General features: G+C 36.0%; 1 protein-coding gene across 1 annotated transcript in view; it reads right to left on the reverse strand.

The window, feature by feature from the left end:
- Positions 1-5,646: 5,646 nt before the first annotated feature.
- Positions 5,647-22,375, reverse strand: part of Snx3 (sorting nexin 3) — a 47,750-nt gene continuing 31,021 nt past the window's right edge. The window contains exons 2-4 of the mRNA XM_015499916.2: positions 13,078-13,173; positions 7,835-7,959; positions 5,647-6,387 (exon numbers count right to left, since the gene is read on the reverse strand). Of these exons, the coding sequence (XP_015355402.1) occupies positions 6,282-6,387; positions 7,835-7,959; positions 13,078-13,173 (327 nt within the window). The 3' untranslated portion in view covers positions 5,647-6,281. The remainder of the gene's footprint in view (positions 6,388-7,834; positions 7,960-13,077; positions 13,174-22,375) is intronic.

Below are 22,375 nucleotides of genomic sequence, written 5' to 3' on the forward strand. Positions count from 1 at the left end.
AGCATAGGCAAGTAGGGAGTTGGCTACAGCAAGGCTGAGAAGAAGCCATAGCCAAATGATTAACATTCCTGCCATCAATTACTACTGTCCTCAAGGGGAGAAGAAGGGTATTGTTTCTGCTCCACAGCACACAAAGGGTCAAGTCTCACATTTGCTCCTAGAGGGGGGAAAAAAAATCCCACAGGTCAAAGTGTTCAGATTACAGGTCCAGGAAAATCCCATTGCAGAATGAAGACAGCAAATCCCCAGTGTAGTTGAAAGGACAAAACTTTCTTCACCTCAGAGACACTCCAATGAATAAACCGGTTAAACATGGTTTGGATTTACTGAACATGAAAACAACTGGATTAAAGTAATCTAGCTAGAAAGGAAAGGAAATGTACTGAGAAAGCTAAGTAATGACAAAGCTGCAGTGTTTACCTCTGCTGAACAAGGATGGCCATCCCAGTTTTGTAACCAAATTCTAAAATTTTAAATTTTCCTTTGCCTGATGCTAATGAGTCTTTGCTCATATTGGCCTCCTCAAAAATGCTGGAATCAAGGCAACTGTGCGAGCACTCGGGGCACTGATATCCAGCAAGTCAGAGACCCTGGCACACCAGAGTCCCCAAGCACCACATATTGGGGTGAATGCTCTGGCATGGGCTTTGGCCAAACTTTGCAATCCAAATGGCAGCAGTATCCATCACACAGGCACAGGTTTTAGGATCACAAAGATAAGGGTGAGAATTCTAGTTTCACTTTTTCCTGGTTGTGTGACATTGGACAAAGTAAACTCTGTCTCAGTTCTCCTCTTGATAAAAGATAAGTTCTTCTCTTGATAAAAAGCCACAACCCCAGTCCCCTAGATGTTATTTTTAAAAAAAATTTATTATGCCTGGTGTTCTCTCAGCTTCCCCGATCTGTGATTTGGTGTCAAAGGTCTCAGTCATTAATTCAAATATATATTTTTTCCTCTTCAAATGTACATTTTTTCCATATACATGTACACTGTGTTTGAAATGATCCTAGTTTTTGGATGTTCTGTTGTTTCTTCCTATGGTTTTTCTTTGCATTTCATTTTGGGACATTTCTATTAACCTATATTCAAATCCACTGATTTTTTCCTCAAATATGTTCAGTCTACTAATGGGTCCCCTGAGAGCAATCTTTGTTCCTAGTACAGTGCTTTTTAGTATTTGCTTTTTTATTCTAAGTTTTTGCTTCTATCATCCATCTGTTCTTGCTTGTTGCCTTTTTTCATTGGACCTTTTGATGTATTAATTATAGTTACTTCAAATTGATAACTCTAACATTTGTGACCATACCTCTCTCATTCTGCGTTCTCTTTTTTTTTTCTTGCTTTTGGGCACAACTTGTTAATTTCTTGTTAAAAGCCACACATGTAACACTGGGAAATGTAAACTGAAAAGAGACAGGCCACAAGTGTGAAGGTTTATGGCAATCTAGCCAGGGAGCTGAGACTGTTTCATGTCTGTGGTGTTTTAGGCACCAGAGGCTTCACCTTCCTCTGGTGTCTGTTTTTTGCCTCTCAATTCTGAATTTCCCTAACTGCTTCTCAGAGAAGGGCTTTTAGCTATAATCACTGTGATTACACTGGAATCCATTGGTATTGTGGCAGTGGAGGGAGGTATTCCATAAACTCCAGATTAAATCTGTATTTCAGTGGGTCTATGATCTATCCAATTATTCCTCCAGTGGTACAGCTTTTCTATCCTCCCATCCCTGGCTGCAGCATTTCCGATCTATTTCCTTGAAGTCCTGATCTCTGCTGACTATTTTTTCCCTTAGGTCAGACAGGAAGGAAGACTAGTGTAAAGCTGGAGTGGGATTGCCCTTTTCCTAACAGGGATAAGGCTCTGGCTATGTTTTACCCTAGAGAGTAGACCTCTGTAAAGGGGGTTCTGGGTGTTGTTTCACAATGATTATGTGGTGCTGAGGTCTGAACCCAGTGTCTCACAGGTGCTAGACAAGTGCTCTCCCACTGAGCTACAACCCCAACCCTCAGCTATAGTTTTAATAATTATTGCAAATTGCCCCTCACCTCTGCTCCATGGAGGTTGAACTAATTTATCCTCCTTGCCAGAGTCACAAAAGATACCTCTAGACGTGAAACTTTGATAGGGTTCCTAGAAGTGAAGTTTACTACTGTAGGGGCCACTCTAAAAATACAATCTCCAGGGATTTCTTAAAGTTACATTAGTCCACACTTAGCCTCCATCAAATCATTACCATGAAAAGTGTTTCTAAACAGGTTATGGCTCTAGTGACTTCTATTGCCAGTAAGCCAATGTGAGTTTTCTTCTCTCAGATGAGCTTGTCACTCCCCATTTTGGAGAATGGTCTAAAATTTGATGGATCCAAAAAAAGTTATTGATTTTTGTCTGTCCAACTTTTTCTTTTTTCTTAGTGCTGGGGCTTGAACCCAACCCAGGGTCTTGCACATACCAGGCAAGCACTCTACCACTGAACTACACCCCCTGCCAAGCTATATTTTGTTTTAAGAACAAGGGTAACCATTTTCCAGCTGCTTACATATAGAGCTGAAATATGAAGTGTTTGACTTTGAATAACCATTTCCTTGCTTCCATCTGGATTTCCATGTTCTTTATAGTTCTCACATTTGCCTTGTGTACTTTAGCTAAACAATAGTACAGCCATATAGAGCCTTTTCACAACAGGGTCTTAACAAGACTGTGTTTGAAAAAAGGGCTGGTGCTTGACGTCTCCTGGCTATGTTAGAACTTTGCACATTTAAAGGGCTTAGTGCTGCTGGTTGAGTTTATTGGGTCACTTCCATTTATGGCACTCACTCGGACAGTGAAGAGCATTTCTGAATTTCCTTTTTGCTTTTTTGAATTAATTTTCCTGGCCCCTGAATCAAAGTCTTAATTCCTTTACAAGGTTAGAATACAGGAAACTTCAGTGTTAATCAAGATTTATAAATGTAGCACCTCAAGATCTGATAAGACATTTTTCCCTCAATTTCCTGATTTCTTTTTTAAGGTAGTCAACTAAGTTTGAATCTGACCAAACTCCAGGAAATCAGAGTTTCCTAGCTAAATACCTTAACCTGGCGGTTTCAGCATTACCTGGAAAGTTTAAAAAAAAAACAAAAACGCCTATAGACTCAGTCTTAGTGAGTAATTATGCTATGTTTAGGGAAATAAGATATTCCAATAAGCAAGCTCTTCATGTCCAAAGAGCTACTTGCACTCAAACTTAAAAACAAAATAAAACTATCCATTCTTTCAATCATGTAGAGCCTAGCTAGAGGACACAGGAAATGTTACTGAAAACTCCCTCTTTCATTCATTTAATAACTGCAATGAGCCACACACCCTGTCCACTATGCCAAGGCATGGCCTTTGAGTAAAACATACTCAGTCTAAATTCAGCATCACTCCATCCTGGGTAACTTGAGCGCATCCTTGAGCTTTTAGAACCTGTCTTCTCATCTGTCAAGAATATCACCTACTTCATAAGGGACTTCTATTATGAGATCACAGCAGAAAAAATAAAGAATGATACTCTCTACCCTCCTGAAACAGTTTCCAACTCTGTTCCCAGTCCAAACACTTGCATATTGTACTAATCACCACTAGCACCCACTGAACATTTAATCTACAAACCAGGCAGCATACTAAGCTCTCTATCTGTCCATCCAAACCTCCAACACATTTTATCTGTAAAGACTCAGGGGACAGCAGCCTTCTCCTTTCATTGGGCATATTGATTCCTACCCCTATAACAAAACAGGCAAAGCAAGTTGAGGTAACAGGTTGAGGACTTTTCCTCTAGAGTAGCCCATAACAAGAGGACCAAGTTGAAAAGTCATAGGATGTAATAAAAGAGATGCTCCTTCCTCAGTCCCTCTTCCCCAAGGTCATAAAACTAGTAGAGGGTCACGATGGCAGAACTTCCAAGCAGGAAACTAAACATTACAATCCTGAAACACTATGACAACAGGATTAGTGGTACCATTTGCTGCTACTACTAGCTGTCTGCATAGGCTGTGACTGCCATCAGGTTAACTATTAGAAAGCTTTTGCATATTTTAGATACCGTTATTCCACAGATTTTACATTTACTCCTAAACACCATTTATAGCTGGCAGGAGGTGAGACAAGGCTATCTCTAAGTAGACATAAAGCCTGAAAATCTTGTTTATTTCCTATCCAATCCTTCATAACTCACTGCCAACTTAAGTACTGTTCTCTTAGGAAGACTCCTGAGGGTTTCTAGAACCCTTCCTTTTGTGATTAGAATTAAGAGTGCCTGCATTTTTACTTCAGTTGGCTAACAGTATACTTTTATTATCACCATGGTCTCAGTTCCCTAAGAGACAACATTAAAAAGTACCTTCTTGCATTAGGCAAAAAATTATACCTGGAATAAACAACTTTTCCCCTAGTTTAAAACCTGCGGCTTGTCAAGAGCATGCTTGCCCTTAGAGAAAATTGTAGTGGAGATTAAAAGTAAGCAAGACATTACAACCATCCTCAACATTATTCCCTTATCTTTAAGAAACAAAATCAAAAGAATTCCATAGTAAGTGGAAACCTTCATACTGCTGACATTTTTCTGCTTTTCACTGAAGGAAGTTTAGCAGCATCTCTCATCCACCTAGATTCCAGTAGCATTTCCTAGTTGTGACAACCAAAATATCTCCGAGCATTGTCATAAAATTACCCTGGCTGAAAACCATGTTTCAGAGGAATTACTTAGTTTAGAAGAGCTACCATTACTCTGTTCTGAACATCCCAAAGTGACAGCATTTGATTTTAATTTTCTAACACACTGAAATAAAATTTGCATGTTTAGTTATATATTTTCTTATATAACCAATTTTATGGAATTATGAAATACTGTTTGAGCAACAAAAGGCCTTATAAAGCAGCTCTGATTTCTTCCTCTGATTTCTAGATTGCTTGGTATAGATCCCAAGACCTAAACTTAATTCCTCTTAAATGTACTGACCTGTCTCTAGAGGAGATGCATCTGGGGTGGAAGGACAACCTGTCCTTATCTTGGGATTTAACTGGGGATCATGATGGGTCCCCCAAACACACTAAGAGATTGTGCAGACTCACTAGAAACAACATTCTGGCTGCAAAGGTCTAACCAGAAACAGCAAGGAGTTCTGTGTTGTACAGTCTCTTATCATTTAAACAAGTCAGTCTACAACACTGGCCCTTTTCCCTTAAAGAGGATAGAGTGTGTCCCAAGCCCAAGCCTAATAAAAGAGAAAGCATGCACCTGCTGACTTACTACACCCTTGCTAAGTTCCAACAAATCACTCAGATGGACTAGGGAAAAAATTCTGAGAAACAGGAGGCATGGTATTGACTTATCTTAAAAGGTCTTTTAAAGAATGACTTGAGATTATAAAGCATTTCTCAAACACAAAGTGCTTCATAAATGATTCAATAAGCGTCAAGGAATGCTTTTCTAGGGCATCACATTTTTGTTGTTTAAAAGAAAATACCCCATTCAAAAGGGGATAGCATATTTGATATCACCACTGTTTGAAGAGGAATGGAGTTACAGGAATGAGAAGTGTGTAATTAGTAAATAATCCCTCTCAACAAGTGAATTACGATGTAAAGCCATAAGGGAGAAAAGAAAAGCTAGAGGCACCACAAATCAGTGCATATCAGAAATGCATTTTAATTTTTATTTGAAAACAACTTAAATTTTTAGACAAATGATTTTAGTATATAAATTTGATTTTGTTTTTATACAGAATATAAAGATTTCCCTCATTAATCTTCCATGTGAAGGGTATTACAGACTGGAAGGAAGATACGTTCTGCACACAAGTCTGTATCTTCTGTGTGCGGCACTGGAAACAAATGGTGTAGTGCTCCTACACATAAATTAGATCAAGTGACATTACAGTTTAAAGGGGGAGAAGAGAAATATTGTCGTTAATCCGATTCAAGAAGCAAACATGACACAAAAACTGTGCAAATAAGACCAAGTCAGTAACTTTAGTTAGGATATTGCAGATTATAAGGGAAGGTTTGTGAGGCTATAGTGTGCACCACATTAAAACAGCAAGAAAAGCTATTTATATAGAAAAGCTGGAATGAGGGATTTTCACTAAAGCAAATTAACTTCTTGTCAACTGCCAAAACAAAACAGAGCATATGAGTGTTAGTATACTGAAGGCATGTTATACCAGTTTCTGTGCAGCATGCTAAAAGTTATTTAGAACTTCTTCACACTGGTGCATACGAATCATTAATGGTCACATTTTTGCTTCTTCTCACCAAATTTCAGGCATGTCTTATTTTAGATGGAGTATAGCTTTTATCTATGATCTCATCCTGTAAAAACATGTGAAGACAACGTTCATTCTGTGCCAGAGGATGACCAGCGACCCTGGGAATAAAAAAATACAAATTTAGTCCAATATTTCATAAAAACAGGAGTTTGAGGTTGAGATATATATAAATTTTCTAAAAGTAAGTATTAATCTGGACTACCCATAAAGCTATGCTTTGTCAACTAATAGTGTATTTTCTTTCCTTGGGTTCACATTAGCAATTTAGAAAACAGTTCTTACTGGATTAACTATGTACTGCTTCTCATAATGTGTATCCAATTGGCTTCTTAAGTACTAGTTGGTGTATTCATAAGAAATAAATGAATTTTAACATTAAAAGTGAAATGTATCACTGGATTCTAAGAATCCATTTTAAAAAGAGATACATGATTAGAGTTAAAAATACAGGGAAGTTCAATAAAAGCCTCGATACTAAGAAACAGGACCAACGTTCAGGTGTTTTGTTTTTTCTTTTTTCCTCATTTCTTTTTTCACTGCTTTTAAAGTCTTCTATCACAGGCTAAACACAAAACCAGACTGGGTAACTAGAATTCTATTTCAGAATTTAAAAACATCTAACATAGCATTGCCTTCCCCCAAAGAAAGTATGTTCATAATAAGACAAGTAAAGGTTGTGTGCTATGATAGATAACCAAGTTAAAGGCTTTGTGTAACCCTTTCTCTTTTGTTTACTACTCATGGATCTTCAAATTACAAGATAAAAATTAATATGTAAGCTCACAAAACCATGTTTTCATAATTAAAGTGATCCCTTTCTTAGCATAATCTTTCTATTTCTTTGGCTTCTTAAAAGTAACTATATTTTAGCTGGGTGTGGTAGCACATGCCTGTAGTCCCAACTACAAAGGAGACTAAGGTAGAAGGATCATCTAAGCCCAATTTGGGGCCAGCCTGGGCAAAACAGTGATACCCCATCTCTTAAAAAATAAAAAATTATTATTTCAAAGATGAGTAAAATTAAATGCTAGACATAATGATTTGAGCTTATCAAGATTTTCTAAAAGACAACCCTAAAGTCTTTTTATATTTTCAAAAGAAAACATTTTTTAAGGGAAATAAAAAATGTACACCTTTACACAAGACATGTTGATAACACTTCCTTCTGCAATCAAACAAAATGATTGCAAACGTATTGTATGTTTTATTGTTCATTCTAGAACATACCCAAATCAGAAAGAATCATAAGTAAAACTATGTTTTTAAATGCTGCAATTTTAAATGTAATTTGCATAAATTAAGAAAATATAAAACTTAGGTCAACACAAAGCTACTTATTTCAATCACTCAAGTGTGTTAATATTTATCACATGATAGTCAACTTGTCATATACTTTTACTTTGTTTAAATGATACAAAAAGTTAGAAAATGATCAAAAGAAAAGGCAATATCACGATTTAACTTAACATTTAAAGTTACAAGTGGTCAACTCAAGTAGTCTCAAAACAGCTCCCTCTCACCCCCTAAAGAACAGAGAGAACTTACTTGTTTATAAACTGCTCCAGCCCTTGCTTCCTTTCCTCTATAAAATTGTCATCAAATATTCCATCATCTCCTCTAAAAGGTAGTTGACGCAAAAATGCTTTCCCAGGGAGTGGGGGAACTACAACCTAAAAAAATATGAAGAAAGTAAATTCTTGATCATGCTAATTAGGTTGTGAAAATTTATAAAACACAACATGTCAAACAGTAGACCCTTATTATGAGAGCTGTCCCATTCTCAAACTAATTTAAAAGTAAAGAGAATTAGTAAAAAAATATATATATATTCTGAAAAAGCTCAATGTTTTGGAGGCAAGACAAATGAATGCAGAAAAAGCTCATCACACTGTAGTTCCAAAAAGACAGGTCCCAAAGCTCTATTTGGATACAGCACTTTTCTTAGTCTTATCAAATCACAGATACACAAAAGCAATAATCTTCAATTATTTGATTCTTAAATAAAAGGTTATGCCTCTCAGACACTTCAGGAGAAGAAAATGCTTTCATGCAATGAAAACCACAGAATTCAAAATTGTCTCAAAAAAAAAAAAAATGTTATCTATATATTCTTCCTGCAATATGGTAGATAAGAACTCTGTGGTTTCTTCAATGTCTTATCATCCACTACTATTTGGTGCCATTTTTTCCATGTCTTAAAGCTAAAAACATGTCAACTTTCTCCCAAATCCCCTATTCTTGGGGCTGGAGTTGTGGTTCAGCAGTAGAGCGTTCACCTAGCATGTGTGAGGCACTGGGTTCATTCCTCAGCACCACATATAAATAAAATAAAGGTATCGTTTCCACCCACAACTAAATAAATATTTTTTAAAAAATGGTTGGGAATGTAGCTCAGCGGTAGTGCACCTGACTAGCATGTAAAACACCCTGGGTTCAATCCCTTGCACTCTCTGCCCACATACAAAGAAGAGAGATAAATGGCTGATAAGTACATGAACAGGTGATCCAAGAGAATCAAAACCACAGTGAGAGACCACTTCATAAACAATAATAACAGAAATAAATAAGAGGGTATGGAGAGAAGTACAATGCTCAAATACTGCTGGTGGTAATGTGAATTGTGCAACTGTATTGGGTCCAATAGTTCCAGTTACTTGGGAGGCTCAGGTGAGAGGATCATTTGATCCCAGGAGTTGAGAGGCCAGACTGAGCACAGTGAGAACCTGTCTCAAAAACAAAAAACACTGGTGCAACTATTTCAGAAAACAACTTGGTAGTTCCTCAGAATTTTAAAAAGTTAACTGACCCAACAACACAATCCCAGATATATACCCAAAAGAAATGAAAATATATTCACAAACAAAAACTTGGGTATAAATTTTTCTCTCCCTTTCCTTCCCTCTCTCCCTTCCTTTCTTCATGGTGCTAGGGATCAAACCCAGGGTCTTATGTGTAGCAGGCAAGCACTCTACCACTGAACTACATCGCCAACCTATGCACAATTTTTTCTTAATACCAGGATTGATATTCATGTAAAAAGCCCTGGGATTGGTATTTAGTGAAAGAGTGCTTATTTGTCTCATGAGCACAAAGTTCAAGTTTGAGCACGCTCCACAACAAATTGAATGGAATACATGAAGTGTATCTATATAATAGGATATTATTTAGTAATACAAAGAAATGAAGTACTGACACCTTGAAAACACGGAAAGTAAAAGAAGCCAGACATAAGAGATGACATATATTGTGTTTCCATTTATATGACATGTTTAGAATAGGTTAAGCCCTTAGAGAAAATAGATTGATAACTGCTTAGGGCTGGGTGAGGAGGGGCTGGAGAAAAATTGGTAGGAACTATTTTTTTTTTTTAATATTTTTTTTTAGTTGTCAATGAACCTTTATTTTATTTACTTATATCCTCTACCACTGAGCTACAACACTAGCCCAGAATTTCTTTTATAGGGTGAAAAAAATGTTCTAAAATGGAATAGTTATGTTGTTAAGTTGTACAACTCTGTGCATATACAAAAAAACCCAGAATTGTACATTTTAAATTGGTAAATTGATCTGGGTTTGGTGGCACATGCCTATAATCCCAGTAGTTTAGGAGGCTGAGCCAGGAGGATTGTGAGTTCAAAGCCAGCCTCAACAACTTAGTGAGGCTGTCTAAAAAAAATTTTTAAAAAGGGCTGGAGATGTGGCTCAATGGTTAAGTGTCCCTGGGTTCAATCCCCAGTGCCAAAAAAAAGTGAATTGTATAGGATGTAAATCTTATTTCAATAAAGCTGTTGCTTAAAAAAAAAAAAAAAAAAAAAAAGGCAAAACATACATTCAGCAAATGTTAAGCAAAGGCCAGAGCCTATCACAAACTACTTCTCAATGGTCATTAAAAATTTCTTCAATGGGAGGGGAGGGGAGAGGAAGGGAGGAATGGAAGGACAGCAGAATAAAATAGACATTATTATTGCTGTGTGTATATATGTGACTGCATGACCAATGTGATTCTGTAACCTGTACACTTAGAAAAATGAGAAAATTATATCCCATCTGATTGAAATGTATGATATATCAAGATCATTGTACTGTCATGTGTAACTAATTAAAATTAAAAAAAAAAACTGGAGGAAAAAAAAATTTCTTCAATACCCAGAATTGCCCCAACTTTGTTTTATACATCTATAATTTGTATGTAGTTGAGTTATACATTTTTATTTCCAAAGAGCCAGATGTTTCAACTCCATTTATCGAATTCTTTTCTGCAATGGTGGTTTGTTTTACTTTTTTATATTGGGGATTGAACCTAGGATCTGGTGCATACTAAGCACATGTTCTACCATTGAGCTATAGTCCTAGCCCTCAACGTTAATTTTGTTATGAACTAAAATCTCCTATTAAAACACGTCAGCTTTTAAATCCTACTAGAGCCTGCTAATCTGTACATCCAATTCTAAAGCAATAATATCCATTGAAAGTTTTTTTATTTTTATTTTTTGGATGGCCTGAGGATCGAACTCAGGGTCTCATGAATAGTAAACAAGTGCTCTATCGCTGAGATATTCCCAGCCTCTAAAGTTTTAAGTACCTTTTTTGAGGGTGGTGTTAGTTATTGAACTGAACCCAGGCCTCCCTCATGCTAGGCAAGTGCTCTACCACTGAGTTAAAAGCCCTAGTTCCTTAACTACTATTTCTTTAAGATATGCTCTTATGCCTGGTAAAACACTTTCTCAACAGATAAAGAAAAAGTGTGACTAATCTAATCTTGAGCATTCTGATCCTAAAGTTCATATATACAAACCTCCAAGTTTATAAGGACTCCAACTGAGACTTCTATTTGGATTTTATGAATGTGTGTGTGCAACTTTTATATGTAAAAGTTAGGCGATATTACCTTTTTTCAGGTCTCTAGTTTAACTTTTGTTTTTTACAGCCTACTATCATCTATTATACTATATATCTTACTATTTTTTGTGCCTTCCCTTTACCAATATGTTAATATTTGTGCATAATGCTCCTGTATCCAGTCATATTTATCTGGTTAAGGTTTTTTCTTTCACTTTTCTAGTTTTATTAAGCTTTAGAAAAACAGAATAACCTAGACTTAATCTACCTTGGCACTCCTAACACACTCACTTTACTACATTCTAATCACAAAATTAACTCTTCATCATTTTAAGCATACCATGACCTTCCATGACTCCACGCCTCTAATATCATTCTGAAGTAAGGTTGAAATGAAGGACATCAGAGTGGGCTTTGTTCCCTTGAATCCATTTTGCAGCCCAAATCACTAAATTTTCTTTTAAGCAGACAATTCTACAAGGTATATAATAAGTGATTCTCAAACTGCAGGTAGTGGCCCATCAGTGGATCATGACCACCATTTAAAAAGCCAACCTCACAATGGTGATGGGGGGTAGGGGGAGGGAAGCATAAAAGTTCAGTGGATTAGTTAAAGGGGAAGGGAGGGAAGGGAGCGGAGATGGGAATAGGAAACAGAGTAGAATGAATCGGACAGAACTTTCCTGTGTTTATAGATGAATACAACACAAGTGAAACTCCACATCACCTCCAAGCACAAGAATAGGATCCCAATTAGAGTACGTCACACTCCACGTATATATAATGTGTCAAGATACATTCTACTCTCATGAACAATTTTTTTTAAAAAAAGAAATTTTAAAAAGCCAACCTGAAGAACATCAGCATGTATCATGCAAAGATTATTGTTTTATGAAACTCTGCCACATATGTATGCATGTATGTATGTGTGATGAAAAAAAAATGTAGCCAAGTCTCCCAAAATTAAAAAATGTAGCCAGGTCCCCCAAAACTCCTGTGTTAATCCAGAAATATTCAGAGGTAAAATGAACACAAGAGCTGCAATCTAATCGATTCATCCCTAGTTTGAATGTACTGAGTGGTAACTGTAGGCAGATGGGGCTTGGCTGGAAGAGGTAGGTCACTAAGGGGGTATTCTCCCTGTGGCCCTTTCCCTCTCCACTTCCCAGTGGCCATGACCTGAGCAGTTTCCTCTGGCATGCCCTTCTGCCATAATGTGCTAACCTCACCTTGGGTCCAAAAGCAATGGTTGACTCACCATGAACTAAATCTCTGAAATCATAAATCAAAATAAAATTTTCCCTCCTCTAAGTTGTTACTGTCAGACTTTGATCAGAGCAATACAAAGCTGACTAACACACCAGGTGCACAGGTACACACCTGTAATCCCAGCTACTCAGGAGGCTAAGGCAGGAGAATTCCAAGTTCAAGGTCAGTCTGGGACTCAGCAAAACCCTGTTTCAAAATTTAAAAAGGCGCAGGGGGAACTGGGGACCATTCAGTGGTAGAGTGCTTACTTAGCATGTACAAGGCCCTGGGTTCAAGAACACTCAGTGTTGTGGGGGAAAAAAATATTATTATTGATGAGTAGGATAAAATTGGAAATACTCTGACATGAGATGCACTGAGGAAGCAAAACTTTTGGAACAGAGAAGATGGAATAGACTTAGAGAAGGAAGAAAGTAATAGCAAGAAGGTTCTAAAAAGTGTTATTCAACTGTGAGTCAGCAAAGGTGTCAACTGGGCCACTTAAGTATATAAGAAAAGAGTTCTGAGAAAAAGTTACAAGACTCTTTCTCTATTTCCCATGAAATAGCACAAGGTTGAAAGGATGAAACATTTGAAAACAAAAAATCATGTTTGCTTTTACTCATTTTAATTAAGATAATTTTCCTAAGAACATTAAAACTTGAAATATTTTGCAAAGGAGCATTACAGGTAATTTTTACCTTGCTCTCTCTCTCTAATTCACTTCGCAGCCATTCAAAGTCACTGTATCTTCTTCTAACAGTAGATTCCTTCAGCTTGAAAATAGGAAGATTTGTCTGAAACAAACAAACAAAAAAATCACTTGTAAGTTGAAGCACATTAAGGAGACCTCAAAGCTGGGGGAGGGAAGCAATGCTTGTCAAATTGATAATATGACAAGCAGGGTTACCTTAAAATAAGCAAATGATTTATTAAAACATTTTAATTACGGCTGGGTGTGATGGTACATGCCTGAATCCCAAAAAGCTCAGGAGACTGAGGCAGGAGGACTGGAAGTTTGAGGTGAGCCTCAGCAATTTTGTGAAGCCCAGAGCAACTTAGTGAGACTTGTCTCAAAAAATAAAAAGGGTCAGGTTATGTGGCTCAGTGGTTAAGCACCACTGGGTTCATCCCTGGTACCAAAAAAACATTTGATTACAATGAAACTCTGCTAATTGTTTAAAAGTATATACTTTATATGAGAATATAACATTTAAAATGTACCTTTGCACGTATGCTTTTGGATATCATTCTGCTTGAGGGTTACTTACATATATAAATATATTTTTTTCTATCATTTTGGTAAAAATGTTAATTGGGGGGTGGTGCAAAAAGGTTAGCTCTGGGTTAGGGATGTAGCTCAATGGCAGAGCACTTACCTAGTATGCTTGAGGCCCTGAGCTTAATCTCCAATACCAGCAAAAGGAAAAAAAAGAAAAACGGTGGGGGGAGGAGGCTGATTTGACTGTTACCTAGCTTAGTAGATAGTTCTCATAAGAGGAATAACACCTTACAGACTTTTAAATAAAATACAAAGTATTCTGTTATTAGGACTAGATTAGATCTTGCATAATAGAAGAAATGAATAAGCATTATTTTAAAGTTTTATTTTAATTGACATAGATGTATGAGGTACAAAGTGACATTTTAATACATGTATACATTGTAGGATGATCAAATCTACGAAATAAACATATCCATCACCTCAGATATTTATCATATTTGTTGTGAGATCATGGTTAAATCCTCCATTTTAGGTATTTTGGAACATACTTTAATATTAATACCTCTTGTGCAACAGAACACCAGAATTTATTCTTCCCATCTAACGGTGACTATACTTGATGACCATCGTTTCCCATTTATTTGTCCACTTCCCCTATACACAACCTCTGGTGAAAACCATTCTGTTCTCTATTTCTCCCATTTGAAATACAAAGAATTATTCTTAATGGGTTTCTAAAAAATTCCAAAAAAGAACAGGGAAAGTGCTGCAATGTCTCTCCTCTCTTACCACAAGTAGGAAGGAAAAAAATTTTTTTTAAATAACTAAAACAAATAGGAAATTAAGAGCTGGGAATGAAGCTCAGGGGTTAGCCTGATCAGACTAAAAGTAGAGTTACACTATTTGGCAGACCAGCCTCCTAGATTCAGGTTGTTCCTGGAAGAAAGCAAGTTTAAGAACTAAAAACATAATGCTCATGAGATTAGTTAAAATTAACAAATTTTTTAGAGACTATATTCTGTACAAGATTGCAAAAGTTACTTAGTTGTTGCCACTTCTGTCAACTTCTAAACTTAAAAGAAAAAATTCCTATATTTTTATTATATTCTTTTTTTAAAAAAAAATGCTACCAAATCCAATAAAATATGGTTTCATGATTAAGGTCTATTAGAAGAAGCAGTAGGACACCACCACTTATTATCAAGAACAGATTTTTAAATGTGCTTATCACAAGGCTTGTAGAAAACATAAATGATTTAACACAATAAATGCCATACTCTATCAAAAATAATATTTAATTCTACGTATTCTCTCAGAATACATTCTGTCTTAAATTCAGTCTTTAAACTTAAAGAACTTTAAACCATTTTATAACTAAAAAGAAAAAAGTTCATTGCCAAATGAAGGAAAGACTGGCTTCTTATTTTGGATAGAGAGGGACATCAATATCTTGTAAAAATTCACTCCTAAGAAAAATCTACTCATTTGTTAAACTTGATGCCACTAGTAAATAGTTGTCATACAGCAAAAGAAAAGCTTTTTACTCAAGACCTTAAATCCATTTTGTAGTGGTGTCAATTTTTTCCAAAGTGTATTAACTTCTGTGTTGTACACCTTAGAGCCTGGAATCTTCTACGGATGCTATTGGGTACAACGGTGTATAGGTTTCAAGCATGAAACCAAATCTCACAAGAGGTTTAAAAGCACTTGAATTTTCTTTCCCAGGTAACCACAACATTTGTTCATTGTATTAATGACTAAGAGCAAAATTGCATCTAACAAGACTCTCATTATACTAAAAGTCAAGCTTGTATTTAGAGATGCTGGCTTGCTATACAGAGAGGTATTCTCATTCCTCAGAGTAATAAAATTAGGTCCCCTGGAGAGCAGAATGATAATTCCCAAAAAAGAAAGCACTGGATTATTTCTCTCTAATTTCACCCATTGGCTTTTTAACCAAGTTCATACTTCCGCATTAAAATACTAAGTCTTTGTAAGTGTCTAAAGATAGGAAGGTCTTTACAGAGTTAAGTATTTTCTGCAGGTGAGATTTTACATTTTGAATTCCCTTCTCTCAAATTACTTTACAAAAGGGATTAACTGCTCTCTTTATTCAGTATGTTAAGATCAAGCTTGTGAAAAGAGTTCCCTAAGAATTTTCATACTTCTGGGTACGGAAGTCTACAAAGTTAATCTCTGAAACAACATATCAAGCTTACAGGTACAATGTTGAGGGAAGAGTGCCAATTCGGCTCATTTTACCTTCCATTTTCCCTTTTGAACTTTTGACACAATCAAGATTATATCTGATTCACTCTAATGGGGGAGGGGCTGCCTTTCTATGATTAGTAGTTGGCTAGATTGTATACTTTTAAAAAGAATCACAGTTAAAGAAAAATCATTTTGTTTTCTCAGTTGGTTATGATTTCTTTTTGTGCTTTAGAGTTCTGATAAAGTCACATCAAGAAATTCTGGCTCAGTGGTAAAGAACTTTGCCTAGCATGCATGAGGCTCTGGGATTTGAACTCATCACTACCAAAAAAAAGAAAAAGAAAAAGAAAAAGAAAAAAAGAAAGAAAAGAAAAAAGAAATTCTTAATTATTTGTTCTTTACATTTAGAGTAATAAGTATGCCTATTAAACGTCTTCCTGATCATTATAAGGTCATTTCAACTTACATGATTAAAAAAAAAACAAATGAAAAACTGCTCATTTTGTTTCAATCTCTGAACAATCACCACTGTTTACAAATTCTTGTGGTTGGTCACTTTTAATTTTTTTAATCCTTATAAAGTATATGAGTGTCAAAAAGAATATTTTTTTCCCCTACAGTTTTGGGGAGGACTCAACTATTATTTACTGAGCATCTATAAAAAGGCAATAGCATAGATAAGGTGGGGGAACATTGTTTACAATAACTAATAAAAAGTTGTGCTAGCCCTCATGAAGTTTATAACATACCAAGGAGGTGAGAAGATAAGCATATAAAAAGCTGAATTTACATGATTAAAAATACCAAGAGGCTGAGGGTATAGCTCAAGATAGAATACTTGCCTAACATGTGTGAAGCTAAAGCTCCCTAGCAAAAAAATAAATAAATAAAATAAAATAAATAAATAATAACCCATTAACCACAAACAAAGTTGAAAGACAAATTATAGACAAATATTTACAACATTTAACAAAAAAACTTCATTAAAATGTAAAGAATAGGGCCAGGGTTGTGGCTCAGCAGTAGAGCGCTTGCCTAGCATATGCAAGGCCCTGGGTTTGATCCTTGACACCACATAAAAATAAATAAAGGTATGGTGTCCAACTACAACTAAAAAATAAATATTAAAAAATGTAAAGAATATAGAAAAATTAAATAAAGGTATGGTGTCTAACTACAACTAAAAAATAAATATTAAAAAAATGTAAAGAATATAGAAACTAGTGAAATAAACACACCTAACAAAATAAGGAGAACACAGAAAAAAAACCAATGGACAATAATGTTCAATTTCACTCACAAAAGCAGTATTAGTTAAAATGATAATAATCTATTTTTAAATTGTAATATCCAGTGTTTAGTGGGGAGGGTAAGAATAGAAATTCAGTGAATTAGACAAGGGGGAAGGAAGATAAGGGAGAAGGGATGGGAATAGTAAAGACAGTAGAATCAATCAGACAGAACTTCCCCATGTTCATATAGGAATACAGGACAGTGACAATCCATATCATGTACAACTGCAAGAATGTGATCCTAATTAGAGTAAGCAGTATTCATATCCCCCCCATACACACACATATAAATAAAATATGTCAAAACACACTCTACTGTCATGTACATCTAAAAAGAACAACAAATAAAAAAACCTGCTAATGGTAATGGAAACTGGTACAACTTTTTTAAGGACAGCATATTGATGAATCTACCACTCTTTTAAATGCACATATTTTTAAAAAATGTGTTCTAATTAGTTATACATGATAACAGAGTGTATTTTAATATATTATATACAAATGAGTATAGTTTTTCATTCTTCTGATTATACATGATGTAGAATTACATTGGTCATGTAATCATATATGCATAAAGGATAGTAATGTTCGATTCATTCTACTATCTTTCCTATTCCCATTACCTCTCTCCATTCCCTTCATTTTCCCTTTTCTAATCCAAAGTACTTCTATTCTCATCCCCCATTCCCCCATCCCTGTTGTGAAATTAGTGTTGACATATCAGAAGCATTTGGCCTTTGTTTTTTGGGGACTGGCTTATTTCACTTAGCATGATATTCTCCAGTCCCATCCATTTACTGACAAACTCCATAATTTTTTTTTAATGGCTGAGTAACATTCCATTGTGTATATATACCAGTTTCTTTTTTTTTTTGATAACTTAGGTCACTTTATTTTCTAATATGCCCAGCTGAAGGTTATCCATTTTATTGATCTTATCAAAGAACCAGCTTTTTGTTTTCACTGATTTTATGTGTATCTATATACACTCATATACACATATAAAATTATATGTAATATAAAATATAACAGTATTATAACATATATTATGTAGTATTGTATCATGTATAATATATTTTATTATATATTATGTATAATATGCCATTGAATTCTACTCTTTATAACTTCCTTTTTTCTCTGTGAGTTTAAGGTTCTTTCTTTCTTTTTTATTGGTCATTTTTATTCTTTTATTTATTTATTTTTAGTTTTATTGATTTTGTTTTTTTTAAATACACGACAGCGGAATGCACTACAGTTCTTATTACACACATAGAGTACAATTTTTTATATCTCTGTATACAGAGTATGTCCACGCCAATTCATGCCTTAATACATGTACTTTTATTTGCATTACAATTCTTACTACACATATATACCACAATTATTCATCTGTTTATAATAAAGTATGTTGATACCCAATTTGAGTCTTCATACATGTACTTTGGATAATGATGTCCATCACATTCCACTGCCCTTGCTAATCTCCTGCCCCTCCCTTTCCCTCCCACCCCTCTTCCCTATCTAGTATTCATCTAATCCTCCCATGATCCCCCTCCCTACCCCACTATGAGTCAGCCTCCTTATATCAGAGAAAACATTTGGCATTTGTTTTTTTGGGGATTGGCTAACTTCACTTAGCATTATCTTCTCCAACTCCATCCATTTACCTGCAAATGCCATGATTTTATTCTCTTTTAACGCTGAGTAAAATTCCATTGTGTATTTTTACCACTTTTTAAAAATTCATTCATCCACTGAAGGGCATCTAGGCTGGCTCCACAGTTCAGCTATTGTAAATTGTGCTGCTATAAACATTGATGTGGCTGTGTCCCTGTAGTATGCTGTTTTAAAGTCCTTTGGGTATAGACCAAGGAGAGGAATAGCTGGGTCAAATCATTCCCAATTTTTCAAGAACTCTCCATTCTGCTTTCCATATTGGCTGCAACAATTTGCAGTCCCACCAGCAGTGTATGAGTGTACCTTTTTCCCCACATCCTCTCCATATACCAGTTTCTTTATCTGTTCATCTGTTGATAGGCACCTAGGTTAATTCCAATAGTTTAACTATTATGAATTAAGCTTCAATAAACATTGATGTAGCTGAATCACTGTAGTATGCTGATTTTAAGTCCTTTCTGTATAAGTCAAGGAGTGGGATAACTGGGTCAGATGGTGGTTCCATTCCACGTTCGAGGAATTTCCATACTGCTTTCCGTAGTGGTTGTACCAATTTGCAGTCACACCAACAATGTATGAGTGTACCTTTCCCCCCACATCCTTGCCAACATTTATTGTTGTTTGTATTCTTGATAATTACCATTCTGACGAATAAAATCTCAGTGTAGTTTAAATTTGCATTTCTCTAACTGCTAAAAATGTTGAGCATTTTTTCATATATTTGTTGAATGATCGTAATTCTCTTTGTGAAGTGTCTGTTCAGTTCATTAGTCCATTTATTGATTGGGTTATTTGTGGGGGGTTTTTTTGGTATTAAGTTTTTTGAGTTCTTTATATATACTGCAGATTAATACTATATTTGTGGTGCAGGTGGTAAAGATTTCCTCCCATTCTGTAGGCTCTTCGTATTATTGTTTCCTTTAAATGCACATATCTTTTGAGCCAACAATTTCACTAGAAATTAATCCTACAAATATTTCCACATATACAAAAAGAGGGCTGGGTTTGTGGCTCAGTGGTAGAGGGCTTGCCTACTACATGTAAGTCACTGGGTTGGATCCCCAGCACCACATTAAAAAAAAAAAAAAACTAAACAAAAAGATAACAGTGCACAGAAATTTACATTAGTACCATTTCTATAATTTTGAAAAGCTGGGCATAAATCTCAGTGGTAGAATATTTGCCTCCTAGCATGTGCGAGGTCCTAGTTTGATCCCTAGCACCTAACTCCAAAGGTTAAAACTGAGCCCTGAATGTCTGGCTAAGGCATCTTTGTGGAGCACCAGGAAGTAATATCTTTGAAAGAGGAAAAAAAAAAAAAAAAAAAAAAAAAAAAAAAATTGTGGTCAGGGAGGTTAAGGGACTNGAAAAAAAAAAAAAAAAAAAAAAAGTAAAGAAAAGAGAAGTTGCCAAAGTAAAGCCACAAACCAGGCGTGCGTACTCTGTAATTTGAGCAATCTGGGAGGTTAAGGAAGGAGTACTACAAATTGGAAGCCAGCCTAAGCAATTAGCAAGACCCTATTTCAAAAAATAAAAAGGATGGGTGGGACTATGATGCACCTCAGTAGTAGACTGCCCCAGAGTTTAACCCCCAGTACCCCCCCCAAAAAAGCACAACCTACAAAATGTGGCTTGTATGCATGTATGTTTAAGAGAACAGTTGGTCCTAGTTTGTCCTCTCCCACTTAATGGGAATTGAACCCAGGATCTCACGCACATGGTAATACGTGCTCTACCAATCAGCTATGGCCTCAGTGCCCTAGCTAGGCTAGTGATTCTTACAGTTAATCTGCCTGAAGTATATGGACAAGAGATTGCCTACTGAGGTAAATTACACACAAAAAAATTCCTTAGAGGTTGTTATCATTTAGATATTAGATGTACCCCCCCACCAAAGCTCCTATGTGAGAATGAAATAAGGTTTAGAGATGAAATGATCGGGTTATGAGAGGTTTAACCTAATCAGTGTATTAATTTCCTGTTAGGGATTAATTTGGTGGTAACTATAGGCAGGTAAGGTATGGCTGGAGGAAGCAGGTCATTGGGTGCATGCCCTTACAGTACACATTTTGTCCTTGTTGACTAGATCAATTACCACGACCCACTCCCTCCCTCTTCCTGTTTCCTGGTGCCATGTTCCCCGCTGCTTTCCTTCCACATGCACTTCTGCAATGATGTTCTGTTTCATCTCAGGACCCAAGGAATGGAATCAGTCATCTACAGACTGAGATTTCTGAGGCTATGAGCCTCAAAATAAAGTTTTCCTCCTCTAATTGTTTTTGTCAGGTCTTTGGGTTGCAGCAGCAAAAAAGCTGACTAAACAGGTTTTACTTTGGATGTCACTTAAAATGCTTTTTAGGTTTATTTGCACAGAAGTAGAGTGCTATATTCTGAAATTAAATATAAATCAGACAACATGATTACTTTAAGATGATGAAAACTTTTATAACATAAAAAAGTAAGATTTACTATTTGCTTACCCTGACACTCATATTTTCCCTCTAATTTTAATGTAAGTTGCTCAAAACCAGGCTGAGCATACAGTAGAAGTCACAATTTTATTCCTAGCTACTAGACATTTTACTTCTTACCCTACCAATGAACTCAAAGATATCAGTGGATCTTCAATTATGTTTCAGAATTACCTGGATAGCTTAAAACAATGTTTTTAAAAGGAGGTATAACACATTAAGGATACATCTCAATGAGTTTTCACATGGTTTTGGCAAACCTGGGTAGTTTTAATAAAGTCTTGAGGCCTAAACCTCAGATCAACTAACTCAAATGGTCCTTTTAAAAATTTCCTCAGAACTGGTGCAGTGGTGCACGCCTGTAATCCCAGTAGCTCAGGACGCTGAGGCAGCAGGATTGTGAGTTTAAAGCCAGCCTCAGCAACTTGGTGAAGCCCTAAGCAACTCAGGGAGACCCTGTCTCTAAATAAAATACAAAATAGGCCTGGGGATGTGGCTCAACGGTCAAGTGCCCCTGAGTTCAATCTCCCGGTGCCAAATAAATAGAATGAAATTCCTCAGATAGTTAATAATCTGGTAGAAACAACTACGAGATTATGTCTGATTCAAAGAACCATACAAGCAGCTGAAGAAGTGCTCAGAAGGTTATTTACAGCTGTAACTATCTATATTTTAAAAAGGAGAAAAGAATTGGGGAGGTAACTCAGTGGTGGAGTGCTTGCCTAGCACACATAAGTCTTGGGTTCAATCTCCAGCAAAGAATGTAAAGCAATGTAAGGGTAAGTAAGAAGAACAACCTTAAATGAATAACCTATACTTTCACCTTAGGAAACTAGAAAAATGGCATATTAAACTCAAAGCAAATAGAAGGAAGGAAATGATAAAGATTAGAGTAAGAATAGAGAATAGGAAAACAAAGGAAAAACATTCTGAAGATTTGCTGAGGCTGGCTTTGAACTTGCAATCCTCCTGTCTCAGTCTCCTGAGCTGCTGGAATCACAGGCATGTGCCACCATGCCTGACTTGTGAGAGAGACTTCTGAAGACTGAACCTCTGGGATTATTATTATTATTAGAGAGAGAGAGAGAGAGAGAGAGAGAGAGAGAGAGAGAGAGAGAGAGAG

This window comes from Marmota marmota, unplaced genomic scaffold (genome assembly GCF_001458135.2).
Source record: "Marmota marmota marmota unplaced genomic scaffold, marMar, whole genome shotgun sequence".
Lineage (NCBI taxonomy): Eukaryota > Metazoa > Chordata > Mammalia > Rodentia > Sciuridae > Marmota > Marmota marmota.